The sequence below is a fragment of the Carcharhinus amblyrhynchos genome, chromosome 17, assembly GCF_965287045.1.
Source record: "Carcharhinus amblyrhynchos chromosome 17, sCarAmb.v2.hapA, whole genome shotgun sequence".
Lineage (NCBI taxonomy): Eukaryota > Metazoa > Chordata > Chondrichthyes > Carcharhiniformes > Carcharhinidae > Carcharhinus > Carcharhinus amblyrhynchos.
The window spans coordinates 35,265,123-35,288,154 of NC_137340.1; the positions used below are offsets into that span (position 1 = coordinate 35,265,123).

The window sequence follows — 23,032 nt, forward strand, 5'->3', positions numbered from 1 at the left end:
CTTTGGCCCACGATGTTGCGCCAACCAGTTAAGAAACAATGACCCGCTAACCTAAACCAAACCCTTACCATCCATAAACCTATCCACGGATCTCTTAAACGCCCCCAAACTAGGTGCATTTACAACTGCAGCAGGCAGGGCATTCCAATCCCTCACCACCCTCTGGGTAGAGAACCTACCCCTGACATCCGTCCTATAACTACCACCCCTTAATTTAAAGCTATGCCGCCTCGTGCTAGCTTTCTCCATCTGAGGAAAAAGGCTATCACTGTCCACCCTATGGTAGGGCGTTGGGGAGAATTACAGAACAAAGAGATCTAGGGGCACATGTTCATAGCTCTTTGAAAGTGGAGTCACAGGTGGACAGAGTGATGAAGAAGGCATTCGGAATGCTTGGTTTCATTGGTCAGAACGTTGAATATAGGAATTGGAAATTCTTATTGAAGTTATACAAGACATTTGTAAGGCCATACTTGAAATCCTGTGTACGGTTCTGGTCACCCTATTATAGAAAGGATATTATGAAACTAGAAAGAGTGCAGAAAAGATTTACTGGGATGCTACTGGGACTTGATGGTTTGAGTTATAAGGAGAGGTGGGATAAACTGGGACTTTTTTCTCTGGAGCTTAGGAGGCTTAGGGATGATCTTATAGAGGTCGATAAAATAATGAGGGACATAGATCAGCTGGATAGTAATATCTTTTCCCAAAGGTAGGGGATTCTAAAACTAGAGAGCATAGGTTTAAGGTGAGAGAGGAGAGATATAAAAGAGTCCAGAGGGGCAATTTTTTTACAAGGGGAGTAGTGAGTGCAAGAGGTAGTAGTAGAGGCAGGTACAATTCTGTCTTTTAAAAAGCATTCACATGATTACACAGCTAAGATGGCTGTAGAGGGATATGGGCCAAACAGGGACAATTGGGACTAGCTTAGGGGTTTAAAAAAGGGGTGACGTGGACAAGTTGGGCCAAAGGGCCTGTTTCCATGCTGTAAACCTCTATGACTCTATGTTTCAAATTAAGGCACAACATCAACAAAAAGACAAACTAGTAAAAGTCAAATTCTAAACTGATATTGGGAAGGATTTTGTCACACAAAAGGTGACTGACACTCAGAATGTTCTCTTGGATAGCGTAGTAGAGGCAAAGACTGCAATGTTCTTCTAGATGCATTTTCAAAGATGGGGTTATTTGGTTCCTACAGAAGGATAATCTAAAGGGGCCAAATGATTTCCTTTTGCCTGTACCTGTATTTGTGAACTTTGTGAACATTTCTTGTCCTCACCTTGTTTTTTAATAGTGCGTACTAGAATAATGGTGTTTCCAGTTAATATTCAGGGTAAAACAGTTCTGCCAATCAGGTTCATAGCAATCAGCAACATAAATGAACTGGTAGTTAAAACTAACGCGCAGATGTTTGAAAATTATGCAATTGTGGATTTCTTTCAAAGAAGGATTTTTCTAAATAATAATTGCTTTGTGGTGAATGTTGTTATTCTTGAAGATAGCTGCTTCCTGTTAAAATCATTATTTTATCTTTTTCTGGCTATAGATTAATGAATGAGTTGTTATAAAAGGAGTTGTATTTTTGTGTTATGTGTGAAACGGTTGAAAGATTCCAAATGTAATTTTGCCATTTCTTTTTAGTTTCATTGTTTGAGGTGTTGGGTGAAAAAAAGATATAGGCTGGATTTTCCACTCCTTACTGAAGTTTTGATGGCCATGGAAATGCTAAAATCCAATGAGTGGCCTTTCTCTCGCCAACTTGCTTGACCTCAATGTATATGAAATTTTACAGGGCAGTGGACATCTCATTCACCCTTGGGCCTATTGAGGCCCTTAGAAGACCAATTAATGACCACTTAAGAGTCTCATCCCACCCCCACTGCTATTTACCCATGGCAGGCATGTAGGGGAATGGGAGTATGTCACCACACAATGATTTTAGATGGAGTCAATCTAATTAGGTGAAGGCTCTCTCCTGTAATGATGGATTCCTCATGAAGAGGCTGAGATGAATTGTGCACTCTGACTCAACTCTGTACTTCTGCCTGAAGATGATTGCTGGGTCATTTATACTGTCATGCTGAGATTCACCATTTTTAAAGATTGGACATTTCTGGAGCTGCCTCCTCTCCTTAGTTTTTTTAATTCTCTGCCACCATTCATAACTGGATGTGGCAGAGCTATATGTTGTAGGTAAAATAATATCTCTGAGACTGTTAGTGAGTCAAAATACAGTGGTTTTTACTTCAAAACGCTAGTGTTTATTCAAGAGCTTTGGGAGAAGTAGGAACGACCAGACTTTCCATAGAACACAAACACAAGTGGGCATTTGTACATCATGAGCTCCAGCAGTAATCACGGTTCAAAGTTCCAATTCCGGCCAGACCTCCGGGTCTTCCTTGGTTGTGATGCAGCCCCAGATTTAATCAGAAATCACAGTCCTGCAGTCATGACACAGTCTTCAATCTGGTCACAATTCAAAACCCTTCTACAGCAGTACCGGCATCCCTGTCTTTGAAGTTACTTGTGCAATCGCGGCTGTCCCAGCAGGACTCCTCCTGTTAAAAGCCGGTATCGTAAACTACCATCTGTGTAATGATGTCCAACTAACACAAATAGGTAAGATTTGCAAAGTCTACAAAATAACAGCCACATTAAACTATCTGTCTTTATAAAAATGAGAGTTAAAGCATGTAAGACATGAACAAATAACTTATATTAATGCCAGGAGCAGTATAAGCTTGAGAAGATCAGTCATGAGGAAGGGTTATGTTTGTGACATGTTCTAGATACAAAATCCATTAACCCTTTCCCTACTTCATATATGTATATATATTTTATATATATATATATATAATTCTGCCTATATCATGCTGTTTATCGTGTAGTATCCCCTCCCCATGCTACTTCAGTCGTGTTCTTCAAAATTCTCAGTGAACCTTAGGTGATTGCAGACTTGATAATTACAGATTGCAATGGATATGTTTCTGTTGCTGCAGATTGTTTACACTATATCATAAATGCCCAGATTTGAGCTACAATATCTGTTCTCAATTTATCCCATTGCAGCATCTATCAGCACAGTGGTAATGCCACACAACAAGATGGAGTGTGTCCTCAGTGCACAGATGGGATTTCACCAGCATGAGAACTACAATCATCATTCCTACCAATATTGTCATGAATAGATTCCTCTGTAATAGATAATTGATTTCAAATAAATTCCTGAGTTAAAAAGCTCACCATAATTCTCCATGACTTTGTACCAGTTATTTAGGCCCTTTAGTCCTCACTCCACAGCTGCCACACCCCAACCCATGGATCCTCCATAGCAACTCCATTGTCACTCGTATCCACCATGGTCAGAATTCAGGAGCCGTCTTACTACATACTTGATGATGGAAATAAAGATACCATTCATGAAACCCAATCTAATCTTTTAAATCTTCTCATATGGTTATCTCTTTTATACAAAGCAAACTCCTATTCAGAACATCCAAAGACAGTCAGTGAAAGCTTGCTGCCATTCATGCCAATCCTGCCAATGGCACACCCCTGCTGCAGATTTCTCAGTGGTGAGGGGTACACTCAACAGGAAACCCCCGCTGACAACGGTGGGACCATAAGATCTTGCCGCCAGTGAGTGGCGTGCCCCCCCCGCTGACACAAAACACTCTGTGGACAAGGAATAAAATCACACCCAGCTAATCCTTCAATCATCGATGTTCGTGTGCAGTGCCAAATGGCTTACACTTAATATTCTCTTTAAGCTGTCAAACAGACTGTAAACTCCGAACCCCATGCTGAGTTAATCATGGTTTGGTTTTTGAAATTCAGCCAAGCATTCATAATGGCATATCCTTTGGGAATGATCAATAAATAGCTCTGATTGAAACTGCATGCACAGATGGTGATACTTTTTTGCTGACCTACATCAGATGGCCTGGCAATCAAAGCAGTTCAGCTGTTGGTTGATTAAACTTTCATTGAGAGCTTAAGCCTTTGTTTCATGTTTAACGAGTAGGGTATTTATAAAAATAACATTAGAATATGAAATGAACAGGCTTTATCTGCACATCACGTGTGTTTACATCTCCTCCATAAGTGTATGACTCTCAGACTGTGGGTTAAGGCCCTTGGAACTGCCAAAATGGGGTCTGTTTCAACTCCGCACCAAACTCAAATGACCCCAGCAGAGTTTGCATTTCCCTCCTATGGAAATCATGTACTTCTCCCCACCAGCAAAAATGGGATCAGTCAAAAAGGGGGGGAGGGACTTTTGCATCCTGGTCTTCCCTGCCATTTTTAAAAACTTGTAGAGTTTTCCATATTCCATGAAAATCTGGCTCTACGATTCCTAGTTTAGATTCCAGTCAGGGGAAAAGGCCTCTCAGCACCTATTCTATTGAGTACTTTAAGATTTTAATATATTTCAAAGACATCATCTCCCAATAGCGAGGTACCCAGAAAAGAATGGTTTGATTGAACAGACGCACGCAGCACGGATTCGTTAAGGGGAAGTCGTGTTTGACGAATTTATTGGATTTCTATGAGGATGTGACTAGTGCGGTAGACAGAGGGGAACCGGTTGATGTGGTGTTTTTAGATTTCCAAAAGGCTTTTGATAAGGTGCCTCACAAAAGGTTGCTACAGAAGGTTAGGGTGCACGGAGTTGGGGGTAAGGTGTTAGCGTGGATAGAGGATTGGCTGTCTAATAGGAAGCAGAGAGTTGGTATCAATGGGTGCTGTTCTGGTTGGCAGTTGGTGACTAGTGGAATGCCGCAGGGATTGGTGCTGGTGCCTCAACTGTTTACCATTTACATAGATGATCTGGAGGAGGGGGCTGAGTGTAGGGTGGCAAAATTTGCTGATGACACGAAGATGAGTGGAAAAGCAAATTGCGTGGAGGGTGTGGAAAGTCTGCAGAGAGATCTGGATAGGCTGAGTGAGTGGGCGAGGACTTGGCAGATGGAGTATAATGTTAGCAAGTGTGAGGTTATCCACTTTGGCAGAAATAATAGTAGGAGGGATTATTATTTAAAAGGTGAAAAGCTGCAGCATGCTACAGTGCAGAGGGACCTGGGGGTCCTTGTGCACGAGTTGCAAAAACCCAGTCTGCAGGTGCAGCAGGTGATCAAGAAGGTGAATGGAATGTTGGCCTTTATAGCGAGGAGGATAGAATATAAAAGCAGGGAGGTCTTGCTGCAACTGTACAGGGTACTGGTGAGGCCACAGCTGGAGTACTGTGTGCAGTTTTGGTCGCCACACTTGCAGAAGGATATATTGGCCTTGGAGGGAGTGCAGAGAAGGTTCACTAGGCTGATACCGGAGATGAGGGGGTTGGACTATGAAGAGAGACTAAATAGACTAGGTCTGTACTTGTTGGAGTTTAGAAGGATGAGGGGGGATCTTATAGAGACATATAAGATAATGAAGGGGATGGATAGGGTAGAGGTAGAGAGATTCTTCCCACTTAGGATAGCAGGACTCGAGGGCACAGCCTCAAGATAAGGGGGGGCAGTTTAGATCAGAGTTGAGGAGGAACTTCTTCACTCAAAGGGTGGTGAATCTCTGGAATTCTCTGCCCTTTGAAGTGGTGGAGGCTACCTCGCTAAATATATTTAAGTCACGGGTGCATAGGTTTTTGATGGACAGGGGAATTAAGAGTTATGGGGAGAAAGCGGGAATGTGGAACTGATCCACTTCAGATCAGCCATGATCTTATTGAATGGCGGGGCAGGCTCGAAGGGCTATGTGGCCTACTCCTGCTCCTATTTCTTACGTTCTTATGTTCTTATTCTTATTATTTAAACTTTTCTGTTACAGGTAATAATGAAGATGGTCTTCTATATGTTGCAATGGCAGGTACTCATCAGATATGGACCATTTTTCTAGAAGATGGAAAACTTCCAAGAGGAATGTAAGCAATTATTGACAATGTTTTATAACAATATTCTTAATTTATAGATAACTATTTTGTTGGATATTTGAGAATACTTCTTTCTGCAAGCTTTCTTAAACTGAGTTAACTTGTATAACCTTCATTTATGACTTAAAATTGACCCATTGGCATTTATTTGTGTCTTCATCAGCTGGGCAGTACTTTGCCAAGCAGTGATTGCATGCCCTTTATAGAGCCTGCCTGATTTTTATTCCATTGCAAACCAGATGATAAGGTAATTGGTCATTTAAATACTGTAATAATGCACTTTTAGGTAGTGCTTTGAATTTTAGTTTATCATGTTTTCAGTTAAGTGCCAAGAATAAATGGTACATTCATCAATGAATGCCCTGCTCTTTTGCAATTTTGGCACTGAGATATATCTGTAATTTGTAATTAAGTGTAGGAAAATAGCATTGTTTAAATTGAATTTTTAAACAGTGTTAGATACCTTAACAGTACGAAAAGGATTACATTCAAGCAGGCAGATAGCCTGGCTTCTTGATTTAGTGGGCCATTTGATTGAGGGTGGGATTTCCTCTATCATAAATATCTATTAAAAAATATGATACCACTGCTATTTAAGTATTGCCTGAAATAAAATTTGAAATTATTTTATGACCGAAACCATGGACTTTCTTGTAGTTAGGTGAAACCTGGACACTACCAAAGACTGTTCTTATCTAGATTATTTCAACTATCAGTTAAGGAATGGGTTAATTGGTGGAATCTGCTAAATATCAGTAAATGTAAATAAACCTTCATAAGTCTGTCCTAGTGGAAACAGTCCTTACAGTTTAAATCTCTGGGCCGTAGTTTGCTATAGGGTAAATCCAATGGCACTTGCTGTTAAATTAGGCTTGCTCTTTCACATTCATGTGTAATTTTTTTAATGTGACGTATTGTTGAAAGTTCATAATGTCACAGGGAAGAAAATAAGATATTTGGAATCTGCGTTAACAGAGCAAGCAACTGTTGTTGATTTAACCAATCAGATTGAAGTGTTGTGATATTAACCGTGCAAGGACTGAGAAGTGAATGAATTCAACGTCAAATCGAGCAAAGAGAAATTTTGTCAATCAAGATTGAAAAAGCTTTTATAGAAAGTTATGTTTTTAAATTCTCCAACAGCAAATACCTGAAGGATTGAGACTGCACACTTAAAATAATTGATTTTCAGAACTAGATAACTTGATTGGCAGTAATTAACACTTGCTAAGTTGTTAAAGAGGCAGTTATACTGGAATGGTCTAAATTTATCAGTGTCGTGAGATTATATGTAACAGCCATTCAAATACAGCAATTTCACAACTTTCATTGATGAGGCAGGCAGCATGATTTGAGTTTCTCAACCAACAATGTTTGGTTATCCTTATTTAATAACACATCCAACCATTTGTGCATAAATAGCAGCGAGCACAATTAGCATCATAGCTATTTTGGCAGCAAATTCTGGCCTGATGTCTACCCCTTGGCCTGAACGGGTAAAAGAAGAAAGAATTTTAGGCCCATTAAACATAGTCTGTAATTATATACTACAGTATGCCAGCTGGAAATGTGCTATGTACTCCATAAATCAGTTACCTAGTTTTTGAAATATTTTTATTCACCAAGTATTGGAAATTACAGATCTTTGATAACCAGCATGTAGGGAAGTGAAATGCAGAGTGTTTACATACACATCCATTCCTGTAAGTTTCTAGAAATGATTGAGGTTTGAGCATTCTTTTCTACAAGTTATTTAAGGACCTGTTAGTGTTCTTTGTTGTCCATTGAAATTGTCAATGCATATTGTTGAATAACGTAACCAGATTACATTCAGATCTACTTCAACCTTGGATTCAGAACGCTTGAATATGGTATGGTAATAATGAAAAGCTTTTTAAAAAAATCTGGCCAGGACTCTTTGCAACAGTAGGAAACACAGAACTCTCCACCCCTATGAACGATGAGGGAACCCAAACCAAAAATAAAATCTGAAAGCAGCCACATAGCTCAGTGGCTGCTGCCAATCTGCCCAGGCACATTCCAGGCAATGACACAGACCTGTGAAAACTTGGTTAATATAACTTCCAAAATGGTGATGCATGTGTGAGGAACAAACTGATATGTTGTTCTATGAGAACAAGGTCCAATTATCTTGAAGAGAACATGTTGTTTATAATTTGAATTGGACCATATTCAGAAATTCATAATCACTGAACTGTTAGTCCAATTCAAATATTGCAGTAGTACTTGCATATCTTGATTTACCTACATAATTTCTCTAGAGAAGAATGTTCTAAAATATTTTCATTCATATTTTTGTGAAAGTAAAATTACTGCAAACAAAGTACAACTATGAAGTTTATGAGTGTTACAGATCTGTATTAATTTGCTTTTTTCTTCTAGTGAGCACAAGAAGGGAACATGCATTCGTTTTGCTGGAAGTGGTAATGAAGAAAACCGCAACAATTCATATCCTCACAAAGCAGGGTTTGCTCAACCGTCAGGCCTGTCTGTAGCTCTTCTGGAATGGAATTACCTTTTTGTTTCTGACAGTGAGAGCAGCACAATCCGCTCTATATCTCTGAAGGATGGTGCTGTAAAAAACGTGGTGGGAGGAGAAAGGGATCCTCTGGTAAGTAAGATTAAATCTAAAATTAGGTTTGGTTGAATAAATTCTGTATCTGCAATGATACAAGCTATTATTTATACTAAACCCATTTATAGAAATGAAGTGCACGCATAGCATTTCAGAGCATAAATATGTTTACATTTTAGCAGTTGATTGAAAGAAGCAAAATCTTAGAAAAGTTTAGTTGCACAAAATATTTTCTTTCACTGTTTGGCTCTTGATCAGCAAATTATAAAAATTATTTTAGTGGTCAGAAAAGGGTGGCTGCTGGGGCCCAAAAGAGTTACTTTGCCACATTTTGTTTTTCAGGTAACTGTTTTAGTCTGAATTGTGCTTTAATACACTGAGGAAGCTTTGAAAGAGTAGGAAGTCCAATGAGATATTTTTCAAAATGTGTTGTTTTATTTGAGTTTACTTTTTTTTCTATGTTAGCTTCAGGAATGTTGTGTTGTTCAAATGTGTATAAAAACATGGTATCAAAGTTTATCAAATCACATTATATCATCCAATTTCTGATTTTAAGTGTGCAGATTTGGAATAGAAATGGCTGATTGAAATCACCAAGAATGATGTAGCAGATAGAGCCAAAGATGGAGATAATCTTGAAAGCTATGACTTTTGGCAAGGGCAAAGCACATGCGACCAAGTCCTTGCCCTAACCACCTTTATTGAAAATGGCTTTGAAAATAACCTCAAAACAGTCACTGTCTTTCTCGCTGTCACTGCATGGTCTGGTCTGGCACACTGGTCTCCTTGTCAAAATCTCAAGAATCCTCCCTCCCTGAGTTACTGATACCATCAAACCATTACTCCAAGGTAGATAGTTCAGGGTGCAAGTGGGTGATGAGACAAGTGCCTGGAGAAAACAATCCAATAGGTTTCCCCATGGATCTATTCTAACCCCAACCCTTTTCTGTCTCTATGGTTGAAATTTTCTGGCCGTTCACGTCAGCGGCACACTCAACCTGCAGGTTTCCCAGTGACGAGGAATGTATTCAACAGATGATCCCACTGCCAGCCAATGGCAGGCTGCCTCCACCACTGTGAAACAGGAGGTGGCTTGCACAGAAAATCCTGCCCTATATCAACAATCTGCCTCTAGCCCTGTTCCAGAAGTTCATCTATGTCAATGATATCTGCTATGCCTCTCAGGCTTGGACATTTTCTAAAGTAGAGGTGACACTAAACAATGATATTGCAAAGCTAGCCAACTACTGCAAAACATGGTGCCTTCAGCCCAGAAGCAACAAAACACCTCAAGTGTATTTCACCTCCATAATCCCAGTGTCAAGAGGGAACTTAACATCTCCTTGAGTAACAAGTAAATCACGAACAATATCCCGTTTATCTTGCTGTTACAATATATCAAGATTACTTTTCTGCCTACATAAGAAACTAGCACCACATTATCAAAGCATGCCTAGTATTCTTGTATGTGATGTCCTTCAATGATGCAAGTACATATATTTTGATCAGCACCAAAACATCTGTAAGATTATGTGAGGGCTTGGCTATAGGCCAGCAACAACAGGCTCGGTGGCAATATTTTTTTAACATGTACACATGAGAATTGGCAATTACTACTGCTGGATATGCACACTGTGGCAGCTTCCTTAAGCTGTCATTTACTGCATCTCTTCCATGTCTTGTGGGCAGTTAACACAGTGTTGACTCTGGCTGCTTCTTTGTGCCTAGCCCTGCATAAACTATTGGTACCTTTACTCAGCTGAAAACATCAGGAATTTTGCATGTTGTAAAAGCTTCAGCATAAAGTTTGCAGCACACTGGCTCCAGCATTAAACTGAAATATTCATCATCTTAAGGATTCTAGCAGTTGGTATGCCATTTTTCAAAACAGTATGCCACACAGCCCATAGGAATTGTTACTAGGGACCTTATCCCTTTTAAGAAATTTAGTAATGAACTGCCATTGTAATTATCTCCCATTCTATTGTAGTTAATTTTTTTGTTCTGAACTCATTCCCCTTAAAGTCTTCTTTCAGTCAGCAGAAACAATCTTGACTGTCTATGCACATTTTACAAGCTAAGACATCTGCATCTACCTGTATTTAGACAAATGGCTAATCAGAGCCTCTTTTCTGGAAATTGCATACGTAGGCAGCAGAGCCTTTCCTGCAAAGACAAAATGCTGGAACACAGAAAAGGTCTTCCATCAGCATCTAAGAGGCAGGTTAATGTTTTGTGTGGAGAGGTCTTTCAGATGCTGATGGATTGATATGTATATTTCTAGCTTTTTATGTCATTAGTTCAAATTCATTATTTCAACACTCATGGCCTTTTTTTTCCTTTAAGTAACTTGGCCTTTTAGAGAAGTTGGACTTCTCCTTAAATCAAGATAAATCCTAGCCACGGAAAGAACAGAAGTAATCTTTTGTACCCACATGCTTTCTAACTACTTAATGGCTAGCTTTGCTCCCACTAGAACACTTGAGGATCACTAAATTCAAATGTGTAACATGAAGGAAAGAAGTAAGATTTGTACAAAATATTGTGTATACATTTTTGATCTGATGGCAACAGCTATATTTCTAGCACACAACATTATACATTTCAGTGCACACTGCATCTGAATTGCTTGTTCAGTGATCAGTGTTATTCTTTTTATTAGCCCTGTATATTGATTCCATAAGATTCTTTCAAGCAAAATGCAGTCAGTAAGCTATATGCAACTTCTGTCTCACCTCTCATCTTGTTGGCCAGTTTCTCTCTTGGAAAAAGTGTGTTCATGGAACATTTCAAATTCAGTACGAGTCTAGACAGATGTTGACATAGTTGTGAAGTACATAAGCAAGGAGAGATTCCTTCCTATGCAGATCTGGCAGAACTCATCAGGCTACTGAAGTAATGTCAAGTAGATTATGTATAAGATCAAGCATCACAAGTTCATTTTTCACATTGACATGGCCTTTTTCTCATCTTCAATAATTCGGGTTATCAAGATATTCTCTGTGGCAGCCTGACTGTGTTTGCTGCAACTTCTCACTCAATGTCTGTAGAGAAAGTTTCTAATGAATATCTTAATGTTTTGCTGAACCAAAGAATTATTTTGTGCCTTTTGTTTCAAACTCTGTATAAAATCAGTAATTTAAGATGGAGGAAACAACAGGCATTCAATAATCTCTCTTTGGCCAAGGAAAATCTGGTGTTTAGACTTCCTGCATTAAACATCAACCTCTGTTAGATGTACCAACACAGAAAGAAAGCCACACGTGGAAAAATAGCCTAGGTGATACACTCTGGTGTCATAACTGTTGAGTGACTAATTAACTAAATACGTAATTGTCAAGGCATCTGACAAAGTTTCAAAGCTTGCAAAACTTAATGAAAGCCTCGGTCTGGATGTTGAAATCATGACAACATTCTTGGAATATAATGTTTTAATCTTCACTAAATTGAGATGTTTAAAAATGCTTTGCAAAGTCAGTTTGGCAATTGACTTGGTTTATAATCTTTCATTAGTGGAAAATCCAGAGGAATGATACACTAGCGTGTAGCGATTTCTATAAGGCATTGTCTCTCTTCACCAGTTAGCCGCAATTTGAAATTTGAATTTGGCCATGTGCTTCACTGTGTCAGAATGTTTTGAACCCATGAATTTAGGATCTTAAGATTCTTGTGCTTAAAATGATCACTTTGCCAGATCTTATTTGAGCTCAAAAGATGCACATGTGTAAGACAGAAACAAGGCTGTATATTTTTTTCTGTTGCTGATTGTTTTGAGTTTCACTTTTCTCAAGGAATCATGCTGCCTACTAGTTTAATCTGTAGTTATTATAAGCCCTGATAATAGTGGAGGTAGCTGAGAATATGTCTGTGCAAGTTAACCCACTGTTATGGGTTTGTTTTTGTAAGATTAAAGGTGAAGCTGAGTAAATTTGTAAATATTATAACTCATCATGTTATAGCACAAAAACTGCCCATCAAGTCCATGCCAGACTTGAATTCTAACTGATCCATCTAGTCTAATCCACTTGGTCTGCTTGAATATCCAAGGAAATATCTAATCTCTTAAGGGTTTATGGGCTCCAACTATTGTAGAGAATTCCACATTCTAACTATCTCTGGAAAATAGTTTCTTCTAATCTTTCCGCAAAATGTACTGTGGATTCCACTTTTGAAAATAATTTATAAAAGATTAAGAGTGAATTTACTTGGTTAAATGTGTATATTTGCTTCTTATAAAGTTCTTCAAAATCCTTGGGTTTTTTTTTACAGCTTAGCAACTAAATTTGATGAGCAGTTATTTAAATGTTATTTAATAGTTTTGACAATCATTTCAATTTATTTGTTTATTCCATATTTCCACTACAATGCATAGTCATATTACATTCAATAAGTTTTAAATATTTCTGTCTTGATTATAGTTATAGTAATAATAAGAATTGAGACGGCATGGTGAAACAGTGGTTAACACTGCTGTTTCACAGCATTAGGGACCTGGGTTAAATTCCCAACTTGGATCACTGCCTGTGTGGAGTTTGTACATTCTCCCTGTGCCTGCATGCGTTTCCTCTAGGTGCTCCAATTTCCTCCCACAGTTCAAAGATGTGCAACTTAGGCCAAGCTGAACTGCCCCTTGGTGTCAGGGGGACTAGCAAGGGTAAATGCATGGGGTTATGGGGATAGGGACTGGATGGGATTGTGGTCGGTGAGACTCAATGAGCCAAATGGCCTCCTTCTGCTCTGTAGGATTCTATGGTTCTGTAAGAATTAAATTTGCATAAAGAACATTTGAAGTGAAGTTAACATTGCTCCACTGTTAGTTCTGAAAAGAAATCTTCAGATTGAAAATAAGTGTTCTTTCAGTGAGCAACCATGCTCAATTTTTTCAGATGCTTTCATCTTGAACCTGAGAATATAAAATAATAAAAATGCTCCTTTTTGGCTTGGTGCAAGTTGTTTCAAAATAAGTGCTAAATGTGGCCTGATATGATCACAAATGCTATCTAGTTGCCTCTTCTGGCAGTCTAGAATGTTGATTCCAGTGGTTCAGTGATACTTTCTTTGACTGTCATGCTAAAGTGGTGTGAACAGTTTATCTTGCAGCACACTGTTAATGTTTTACACTTGATACTGTTCCCAGTCATACATCTGGTAATGGAGAAGCATTGCTCAGGTCTGTTTCAGGTAATGGATGGAAAATTATATTAAACATATCACTAAGATATCAGGTCTGCTAATGGATGATTTTGTAAGTAAATACCTCCTGAAAAGCACTAGTCTCTCAAGCTTAAAATTTGGTATATTTAGTTCAGTAGTTTAAAGCAGTGAAGAGGGATAATTTAAAGGAGGCATCTCAAGACACACACACGTACACAAAATTTGGTATTCAGTTTCAGATCACCTTTTATATTCTGTGCAAGGGATTTGAAATGATAAAGTGACAGTGGAGCTAATAAACATTAAAATATAATTCAGAATTGGTCAAAAATTGAACAAATTGATTAAGCAGCCTGCACAATAAACTCTGAAAATTATTTCTTGTTAGCAGGGGCTCTCATGTAATTACCAGAAAGATGGGGCATGGAAGACAGCAAGAAGAGAGCCAGTTATCCCCAGCAGGAATTTCTTGGGGGCAGGGAGAAGCATAAGTTTTCCTAACCATTCTACTTGATTCTAAAAATTAAAAAATGACCATCCTTTTCATTAGCATTCACTGACCAGGCTGCATTTATACCTGGAAAATTCTGAAGAGCTCTGCGTTTTTGCCCCACTCAGGACAGCTTCAATTGTATCGAGAGATCCCACATTAGCATTTGCATACGCTCCAAATCCTATTCCAGGCAGCTGCCTGAAAAATGATCCAACCTAATTTGGATCAGTCAGTTTTCAGGCATCCTTGTTAGTCCCTGTTAGATTTTGTTGTGTTCCTTTTGAGCCTGTAAAATGGGTAGCATAGTAACATGAAGTCTGGGATATTCAAACTATCAACCGTCTTATAATAAATTACAGACTTCTCTCAAATTTGCAGAACCTATTTGCTTTTGGAGACTTGGATGGTATTGGGATAAATGCAAAGTTGCAGCACCCCCTTGGAGTGGCTTGGAATGAAAAGACGGGTCAGCTGTATGTAGCCGATTCCTATAACCACAAAGTAAGTGTTCCACTTGTCTTAATGTAAAGCTAAACCCAAATTTATTTCATTTGCAACGTTGATTTTCAATTTTAGAAATAAGTTTAGCTATAATTAACATATAATGATCAAAATATTTCAGTCAACTTTATCTATAAAATGGAAGGTGAGCCTAAATGTAATACATCGCTCACTGCAATGCATGCTTTCACTGAAAATCTGAAAAGCATTTACAAGAATCATTTTTGATGCAACAGAAGAACTGTATTAGCACCGGGCAGAACGAAAAGGTAAATGGTGAATTATGAGCTTAAGAAATAGGACAAATTAAATAGGCTTAAAACCTTGTGAACAATAAAACGTTACCATGAAATGTGTATTTATAAGTGACTGTTTATGACTGAGAACTCTGCATTAAAGAACTAAAGAATTAATAAGGCTGTTTTATCATTTAATATTGGTTTGCAAGTATCTTGCAGCTGTTCACAATTTGTATTTTAAATGTTACTGCTTTGTAGCTTTATGAAAAAAATGTTTTTTGGAGAAAGTTAAAGGTGCACACACACAAATGTTATACACAAATATGAAATATCTTTCTGAGAGAATGAAAACTGTATTTTAAGGTACTGATTAGTTTTCTGTTTTCCTTTGCCAGGGAACCAAACTAATTTACTGGTTTTGTTTTCAGATCAAAGTAATAGATCCAAAAACAAAACAGTGTACTACACTAGCAGGAACAGGTAAAGCCAGCAATGTAATTGGTTCTGATTTCAACCAAACTGCATTCAATGAGCCAGGAGGTGTGTGCATTAGTGAACATGGGAATGTATTATATGTGGTGGACACTAACAATCACCAGGTCAAGGTGCTTGATTTGGAAATGCAGACTGTCTCTGTGGTAAGTTACATCACTTGCACTAATTACTATACATCATGGAACATAAGTTTGTAGTTAGACACCATTTTTTGATTGCTAAGATGTTTTTTGTGGAAGTAGGCAGACTTAAAAAGCATGATGAATGTAAATAAATGGCAATCTATAAATAGGAGAAATATAATCCCAATAAATCAGCAATTTACCTGATCCAGCAATTGAAGCAAGGACCAGAACCCTCAACTGTGCAAATGCCAGATCTCAAAAGTTAGAAGGAAACGAGCCTGTTTTTCTTTAACATTTTTTAATAAAATTCTTATGTCCTACTTAGACTGCAGATCTCAATTTCAAATAATCTGACCTTTTAACCTTAAAGTAAATGATTTTTAAAATATTCATCTACGGAATGTGAGTGTCACCAGAGGGCCAGCATTTATTGCACATTCCTGGTTGCCCTTCAAAAGGTAGTGGAGGACTGCCTTCTTGAACCCCTGCAGTCCCTTGAACCCCTGCAGTTGTAGGTACACCCACAATGCTGTTATGGTAGGAGATCTTGACCCAGCAATGGTGAATGAATGGTGATATAATTCCAAGTCAGGATAGTGAGTGATTTGGAGAGGAACCTCCAGATGGCGGTATTCCCACGTATCTGCTGCTCTTATCCTTTCAGATGTAATGGTCATGGATATGGAAGACGTTGCCTCAGGAACTTTGGTGATTTCCTGCATTGCATCTTAGATGGTTCACTGCTGCCACTGTGCGTCAGTGGTAGAGGGAGTGAATGTTTATGGAAGGGTAGAAATCAAACCTGGCTGCTTTGTCCTGGATGGTATCAAGCTTCTTGAGTGTTGTTGGAGCTGCGCTCACCCAGACAAGTGGAGAGTATTCCATTACACTCCTGACTTGCTCTTGTAGATGCTAGACAAGCTTTGGGGAGTCAGGCGATGAGTTACTGCAGGATTCCTAGCCTTTGATCTGCTCTGGTAGTCCAGTTCCATTTCTAGTCAATGGTAACATCCAGGATATTGATAGTGGTGGTAATACCATTGAATGTCAGGAGGCTATGGTTAGATCCCCTTTTGTTGGAAATGGTCATTGCCTGGCACTTGTGTGGCTCGAATGTTACTTGCCATGTCAGCTCAAGCCTGGATGTTGTCCAGGTCTTGCTGCGTTCGGACATAAATCTTGTTGATTGGACATGATCTTGTTGAATGGCGGGGCAGGCTCAAAGGGCTAGATGGCCTACTCTGCTCCTATTTCTTAAACTGTTTTAGTATCAGAGAAGTCGCAAATGGAGCTGAACGTTACGCAATAATTAGCGAACATTCCCACTTCTGACCTCATACTGGAAGGAAGGTCATTGATGAAGCAACTGAAGATGGTTAGGCCTAGGAAACTACCCTGAAGAACTCTTGCAGTGATGTCCTGGAGCTGAGATGATTGACCTCTAACCACTGCAACCACCTTCCTTTGGAGTCATACCTGGCACAACCAATGGAGAGTTTTCCCCCGATTCCCATTGAATCTAGTTTTGCTAGGGCTTCTTGATTCCGTACTCAGTCAAATGCTGATGTGATGTCAAGGACAGCCACTCTCACCTCACCCCTCGAGTTCAGTCAGTTCTTTTGTTCATATTTAAACCAAAGCTGTAATGAAGTCAGGAGCTGAGTGACACTAATGAAACCCAAATTGGGTGTTTGTGAGCATCTTATTGTTGAGTAAGTGTAGTTTGATAGCACGGTTGATGACCCCTTCTATCACTTCACTGGTGATCGAGAGTAGACCGATGGGGCGGTATGAGGCTAATGTTAATGACAGCGAGAAAGAGACTATCCCAAACAACTGTGTAATAAGTTGATTATGTGGACTTTTTCCTTTTATATTTGGTAGACAATTACAATTTCTTCTAAAATTGAAAATGCAGATTGTTATTTGATCATTCATTATAAAATCTGTAATTCATACAATGTGTGTTTATAATTTGTGATCTGTTTTTTTGTTTCCAACTCACCTGCTTTTATCCTGCATATATCCATCACATTCTGTGTATACACCTTACACAAAACCTTTTAGTTTGCTTAAGTCGTGATGTGCGTCAGCTTACTGATTTACACAGATACAAAAATAACATGTTAAAAGCTTAAATAGTTTTCAAAACAGTAGTTTGAATTGCCATGGAAGTGCCCAGTTCTTGTTGGTAATGTTTCTTGCAATTTGTTTCTGAGGTCTAACCCAATCTAGGGCCCTGGGTTTTAAATCTGACATTATTGCTTTCAGTTCCCTCCTATACTCTGCATTTTCAGCAAAGGCATACATCTGAACCCATCCATAGTGGTCCAACGAACATTCCAAAGCAAACTCTATGTCCTTCACATCTGGTCAGTCCTTCAGCCAACTCTAAAGCACTTCCCAATTTAACAATTGCTTATGTTAGGGACCAGATCAAAAACTCCAAGGTATGTTGTTAAGTCAGACTAGTCACCAACTTTTATTTTTGGCATTAGTGTGAGGATAAAGTGTTTCACTCTGGGTGTGATTCTATTGACACACTAGGAAGCTTTTATCAAAACAAACTTTATTTTAACAACATAATTTAAATATAACAAATGAATTAGCTTAGCTTTTACCAATTGAAATACTTAAACACGACAAGATTCACTTAACTGTTAATCTATCTCTATTAGTTCCAATTCAAGCAATCTTCTTCTTATAAACTTAAACTCCTCTTCAAAATCAGTTAATAAACAATACAGGTCATGTTATTTTACTTGTTAACAGCCCTAGAGCATTTGAACACTTCTGGAGAGAGAGAGAGACACTTGTTTTATGATAGCCCCAAACAGCAGCCTCCAGTTGGAGAGAAAAACATCTCTTACTTTGTTCAGAACCAAGTAGAAACTGCTTGCTTTTCCCTGTTAACTTAGCTCCTCCTGTTAGCACATGATGTCTCTTGTCAATCAACCCAATCAAAACCCTAGTCTGAAAAATAGGGGAAAAGCCAAAGATAAAGAAAAATGCATTAACTCAGATTAAAACCAACGCTCCATTATCAAGGATCATAATCATCTGCATTCTCAGTATATGAGCTGCCTAGTACAGATAAATTGGCACCTGTGTATGCAGAGATGAATTCTAAACATACCCTTACAAGAAACATGATAAAAATACGTATCTTAAAGGCACATCATCTTGGATTTGCAGATCACCATGAATCTCTTTGATGTTGAACTTTCATTAAAAAAGGAATGTCCAAAGACCTTCTCTGTTTAACCCTAAAAGACACAACTCCAGCCTATTGGCTGAAACCTGGCCAACACTACTTCTTCCATTGTTAGTTTCTAACTTGGCCTTTACTTCATGCCATGAATTGCTTCAATACCTAGACCAAAGTATTCACTCAGCCACATATATTTCCTCCTACAATTTCATTTCCTTTTCCTACTGTCTTTTACACTCTATCTTGATTCAAAATTTCAATATATTTTATCACTCATCAGTCAGCAATATCCCGCTCCCAACATATGCTTCTCTCTAAACCGCGGTGTAGGGGATTGTATCTCTTTCTTGAGTTCAGAAACTGAGAATTACTATTGACACAGTCTTGCATTAAATTCAACACTCTTACTAGAGAATTTTAAATAAAACAGTTTCAATTAAATCATAGTTTTCCCTCTCTGAGATGACTGTGGTTCACTGAGAAGTGATCTCTGCCTGATATCTTCTTGCTTGGTTCTTCGGGACTTTGCATATTGATATGTATTTTGTCTTCTTTCTAGAGTGCTTTCCTGTGGGAACTTGTTTTTCCAGGAGTTTACAGAGGTTGACATACCTTAAGCCCTCAAACCAACATATGCAATCCCCCCCAAAACAACAGCTAGCATTTCATGAACCCCTAGTTAAGAACGTACCATTTTACACTTTCCAAAAATGCACCATGAATTCTTTCTTTGTTTCCCATTTGCTTGTTTTAATTCCCCTCCATTCTTATTTACCTCAGATAAAACCTCTCTACACCAATTTCTGCATAAATTTTGTACACAGATAACTGAATGTTAAATTACCCTTAAACTAGATTACAAACCTACACACACATTACGATGGTTGTGGAATAATTATTTTTATTTTTTATTCAGTTGGCAATCACAACTGAAGTTACTGTCGATGCTTCCACATCTGCAAAACAAAAGAAAGTTCCTACGTTACCAAAATCTGCTGCGACAGTGCAAATGGCTCCATTAGTTGTATCATCTGGTCAGACACTTCAGTTCCGTCTGATGATTGACCTTCCAGAAGGAGCAAAGCTCACAGAGGGGGCACCCAGTTTCTGGGCACTCTCGGCAGAAGGTAATTTATATTTTAAATGAATGTATTAAAATATGCTGTGATCTTTCGTGGTTGCTTTGAGCATAACACAAAACTACACAATTATTTTGTAGACAGGTATATGTGTGCCAGATATGGCAGTTTATTTCAGGATTGAATATTGCATCTGTTGATTTCTAGGCATAATAAATTATGTTTCTCTCAAATTCAGGAAGATTTACTAGCCTCTTGGAACAACATTTGATTTACCTTTGAAAAAAATACACAAACAACTTTTTTTTGTTTCACTGAAACATTTTGTTCACATTAGTCAATGTCAAAGTTAAGACCAAACCTAAAAACAAATACAGTCAGCAGCAGTCCAACACTAGGACTAATCTGTTCCAAGTACAGTAAGAAGTCCCACAACCCCAAATTAAAGTCCAACATGTTTATTTGGTATCACAAGCCTTTGGAGCACTGGATAATGGAAGAACGGAATTGGAGAAGGATGTTATGACAAACCATGCCAAAGACCTCAGAGAGGCTGAGGACGGAAAATTAAGAATCATGAAACACTTCTTGTTTTTAAGTAAACACAGAGAAAGGATTTCTCCTACAGAGAAAAAGTGAAAAATTATCGTTTTAACTCTATGTAACTTGATGCATAGGTAACACTTAAGGCATTTTCCAGTTAGCTTCTAAAGGATTGCAGTGTATTGGAGCAAATTCCAAGTGTATTGGAGCAAATGGAAATTAGTGAAGGAAAGAATTGAAGAATAAAAGCAATGAAAAAAGCAGGAAGGAGTGAAAGGCACTGGCAATGAGCAAGGGACTACATATTCAGGATTTCTCTTTATAGTTCTAGAATTTAGTAATTAGAGATTAGTATAATCGCTGATCTTGAGTTTGCAAATAATGGTGATTAAATGTTACATCATCCCTGCTATTTGTTTTGACCAATGGCATGTAATGTTGATGAAATTGCACATTAATTTTAAACGTGGGCTTCAATTTTTATTTCTTTCTGAATTTGCAGGGCACAAATGGCTTTTTGAAGGACGGAAGATCAGTGGAGATATAGCTGATCTTGTGAATATTCCTGAAGTTTCCATTGTTGTTCCTGCTCAAGTACAAACAAATGCACTTTTGTTAACTATAAACGTGTGTCTCTATTTTTGTAATAAGAACAGCAATAATTGTCAAATGAAAGGAATTTCGTTTAAACAACCATTACAATTCTCAAACGAAGGTCAAGGCACTGTTTCAAAAGTGAATCTTTCATTCAGCTTTTAAACAAATAGCTTGAAGAATTAGCTCCTAGAAATTGCCTCTGCAGGTAACTAAAGGAATCAAAGATGTACCTTTTTATCTTGATACCGTAAAGGTCATTTTGTTAAATGTAATCTGTGAAAATTAGTTTTCAATGGATTAATAAACTACCCATTTACTTATAGTTACCCAAGTTTGAATTCAGCCCTGTCTGATAGGATGAAGATTGTGGCATAACTTAGAACAGTCTAAATCCAGATTGACTTACAGCTGAAAAATTCTTAATGTGGCATTCATGGCATTGCAATTAGCAATTTCACCTATACCATAAAGAAGGCTAGGTTCAGAAATGGAAATCGTACACATGCCAATACGGGATTGATCTTCTGTGGTTGTAGCCAAGACTCATTTTTGGCAAAATAGAGGGAGCTTTACTCTGCAGCTGGCTGTACTGTACCTGACCAGGAATGAAATGGAAGAAATGTCATTCCCCAACGTAAGCCTCACTTGCCTTTGTAACTACAACATTCATAAAAAAGTAAGCTTTGCCTTTAATAATTACTAATACTTTTTAAAATCCAAAGATTGTAACAAAGTTTCCTGTTGAAATCATTTTCTGTGTTAAAGGTAAAACTGTATCCTGTATCTAGGTAAAACTAAGGAAACCATATTTGACCAGAGTTGATGCTATTCTGTCCAAATTCTCAAAATGTGAGAGAACTTTCTGCTTTTCTTCTCTAAACTTTAAGATATAGCCAGTAACCAAAAGAAACTGGTTACAACAGTAAGAATTCCTAATGCTGTCTCACAATTGTAATCAGTGCGATATTACTTTTAAAGTACAAACAGCTGTTATTTAGAACCAGAGTGATAAAGTGCCATATAAAATCAAGAGTGTGCTAACATAATTTTCTTTAAAAGCTTACAAATACCAAAATGTTTGTGTTTTAGTTTATTTCTGTTTAAGCTTCTACCAATGAAGAAATGAATTGGATGAAAATGAAAGAAATGTTGTACATATTTAAATCAGATATAAATAATGGCATATTAAACATCTTTCAGAATTTGTTCAGTTTGCTAAGTGAAAGCAGAAAGCACTTTGAATTCTGATAAAATCAAGTTAATGATTTGTAAGTCTAAACTGTAATATAGTTTTGTCCGATTAGGATCTACTAACTTCAGTCCAATTCTTCTTGTAAGAAAATGCAATTAATCTTACAGTTTTTGAGTTTTACTAAGTAAACACAGTGCTGCCTACTGATATTTTGCTTGTGTTTTGTGCACATTTTTTCTTTCAGACAATATGACATTTATCTTTGTATTTCTTAAATGGAAATGACCTTATTTAAATGTACAGAATTCTTTCCAAAGAACACAATTATTATACAACTGCTATGCATATTAAAGCAATAAAGTTAATAAGCTTTTTATGTAAATAGGAAATTGTGTTTTGACAGATCTGCAGACTTTGAGTAAATTTACTCCTAGTCTCAAACCACATTGTCAGCTTAGGACTTATGGCATAGAGAACTACTTACAATCAAGTTATGCCAGACTTAACATGTAACAAATTTTATATCTTCAAAGTAATATAAAGGATTTTATTTTAAGCTAACTTTTACAACACACTTAGTATTATGGCAAGTCAAAAGTTAGAAATTCAGAACAAGCTGATATTCAGAAGCTGCATATTCAAAATATGCTGCACCACCCACTGTTTTTCCATATTTGATTTAGATCAATCATGCCATTTCCTTATTGTGATGTTGTATGGCAAAAATGATCAATTTCTCTCTCAATCGCATCCACAATTCAACCACACAAATTAACCCAGCACAGCTTTTAACTTTGAATTAGCAGCAATTACTTTTCCCTCCAACAGAGTATTGTCTTGAATGACAATAGATCGTAGAAAAGTAAAGTCCTCCA

At 37.8% G+C, this 23,032-nt stretch overlaps 1 protein-coding gene across 1 annotated transcript in view; it reads left to right on the plus strand.

Moving 5' to 3' along the window:
• The window catches only part of nhlrc2 (NHL repeat containing 2), a 71,966-nt gene extending 49,438 nt beyond the window's left edge, over window positions 1-22,528 (plus strand). The window contains exons 6-11 of the mRNA XM_080205808.1: window positions 5,830-5,923; window positions 8,336-8,564; window positions 14,554-14,676; window positions 15,344-15,553; window positions 19,663-19,873; window positions 20,871-22,528. Coding sequence (XP_080061934.1) covers window positions 5,830-5,923; window positions 8,336-8,564; window positions 14,554-14,676; window positions 15,344-15,553; window positions 19,663-19,873; window positions 20,871-21,127 — 1,124 coding nt within the window. The 3' untranslated portion in view covers window positions 21,128-22,528. The remainder of the gene's footprint in view (window positions 1-5,829; window positions 5,924-8,335; window positions 8,565-14,553; window positions 14,677-15,343; window positions 15,554-19,662; window positions 19,874-20,870) is intronic.
• The last annotated feature ends 504 nt before the right edge of the window (window positions 22,529-23,032 follow it).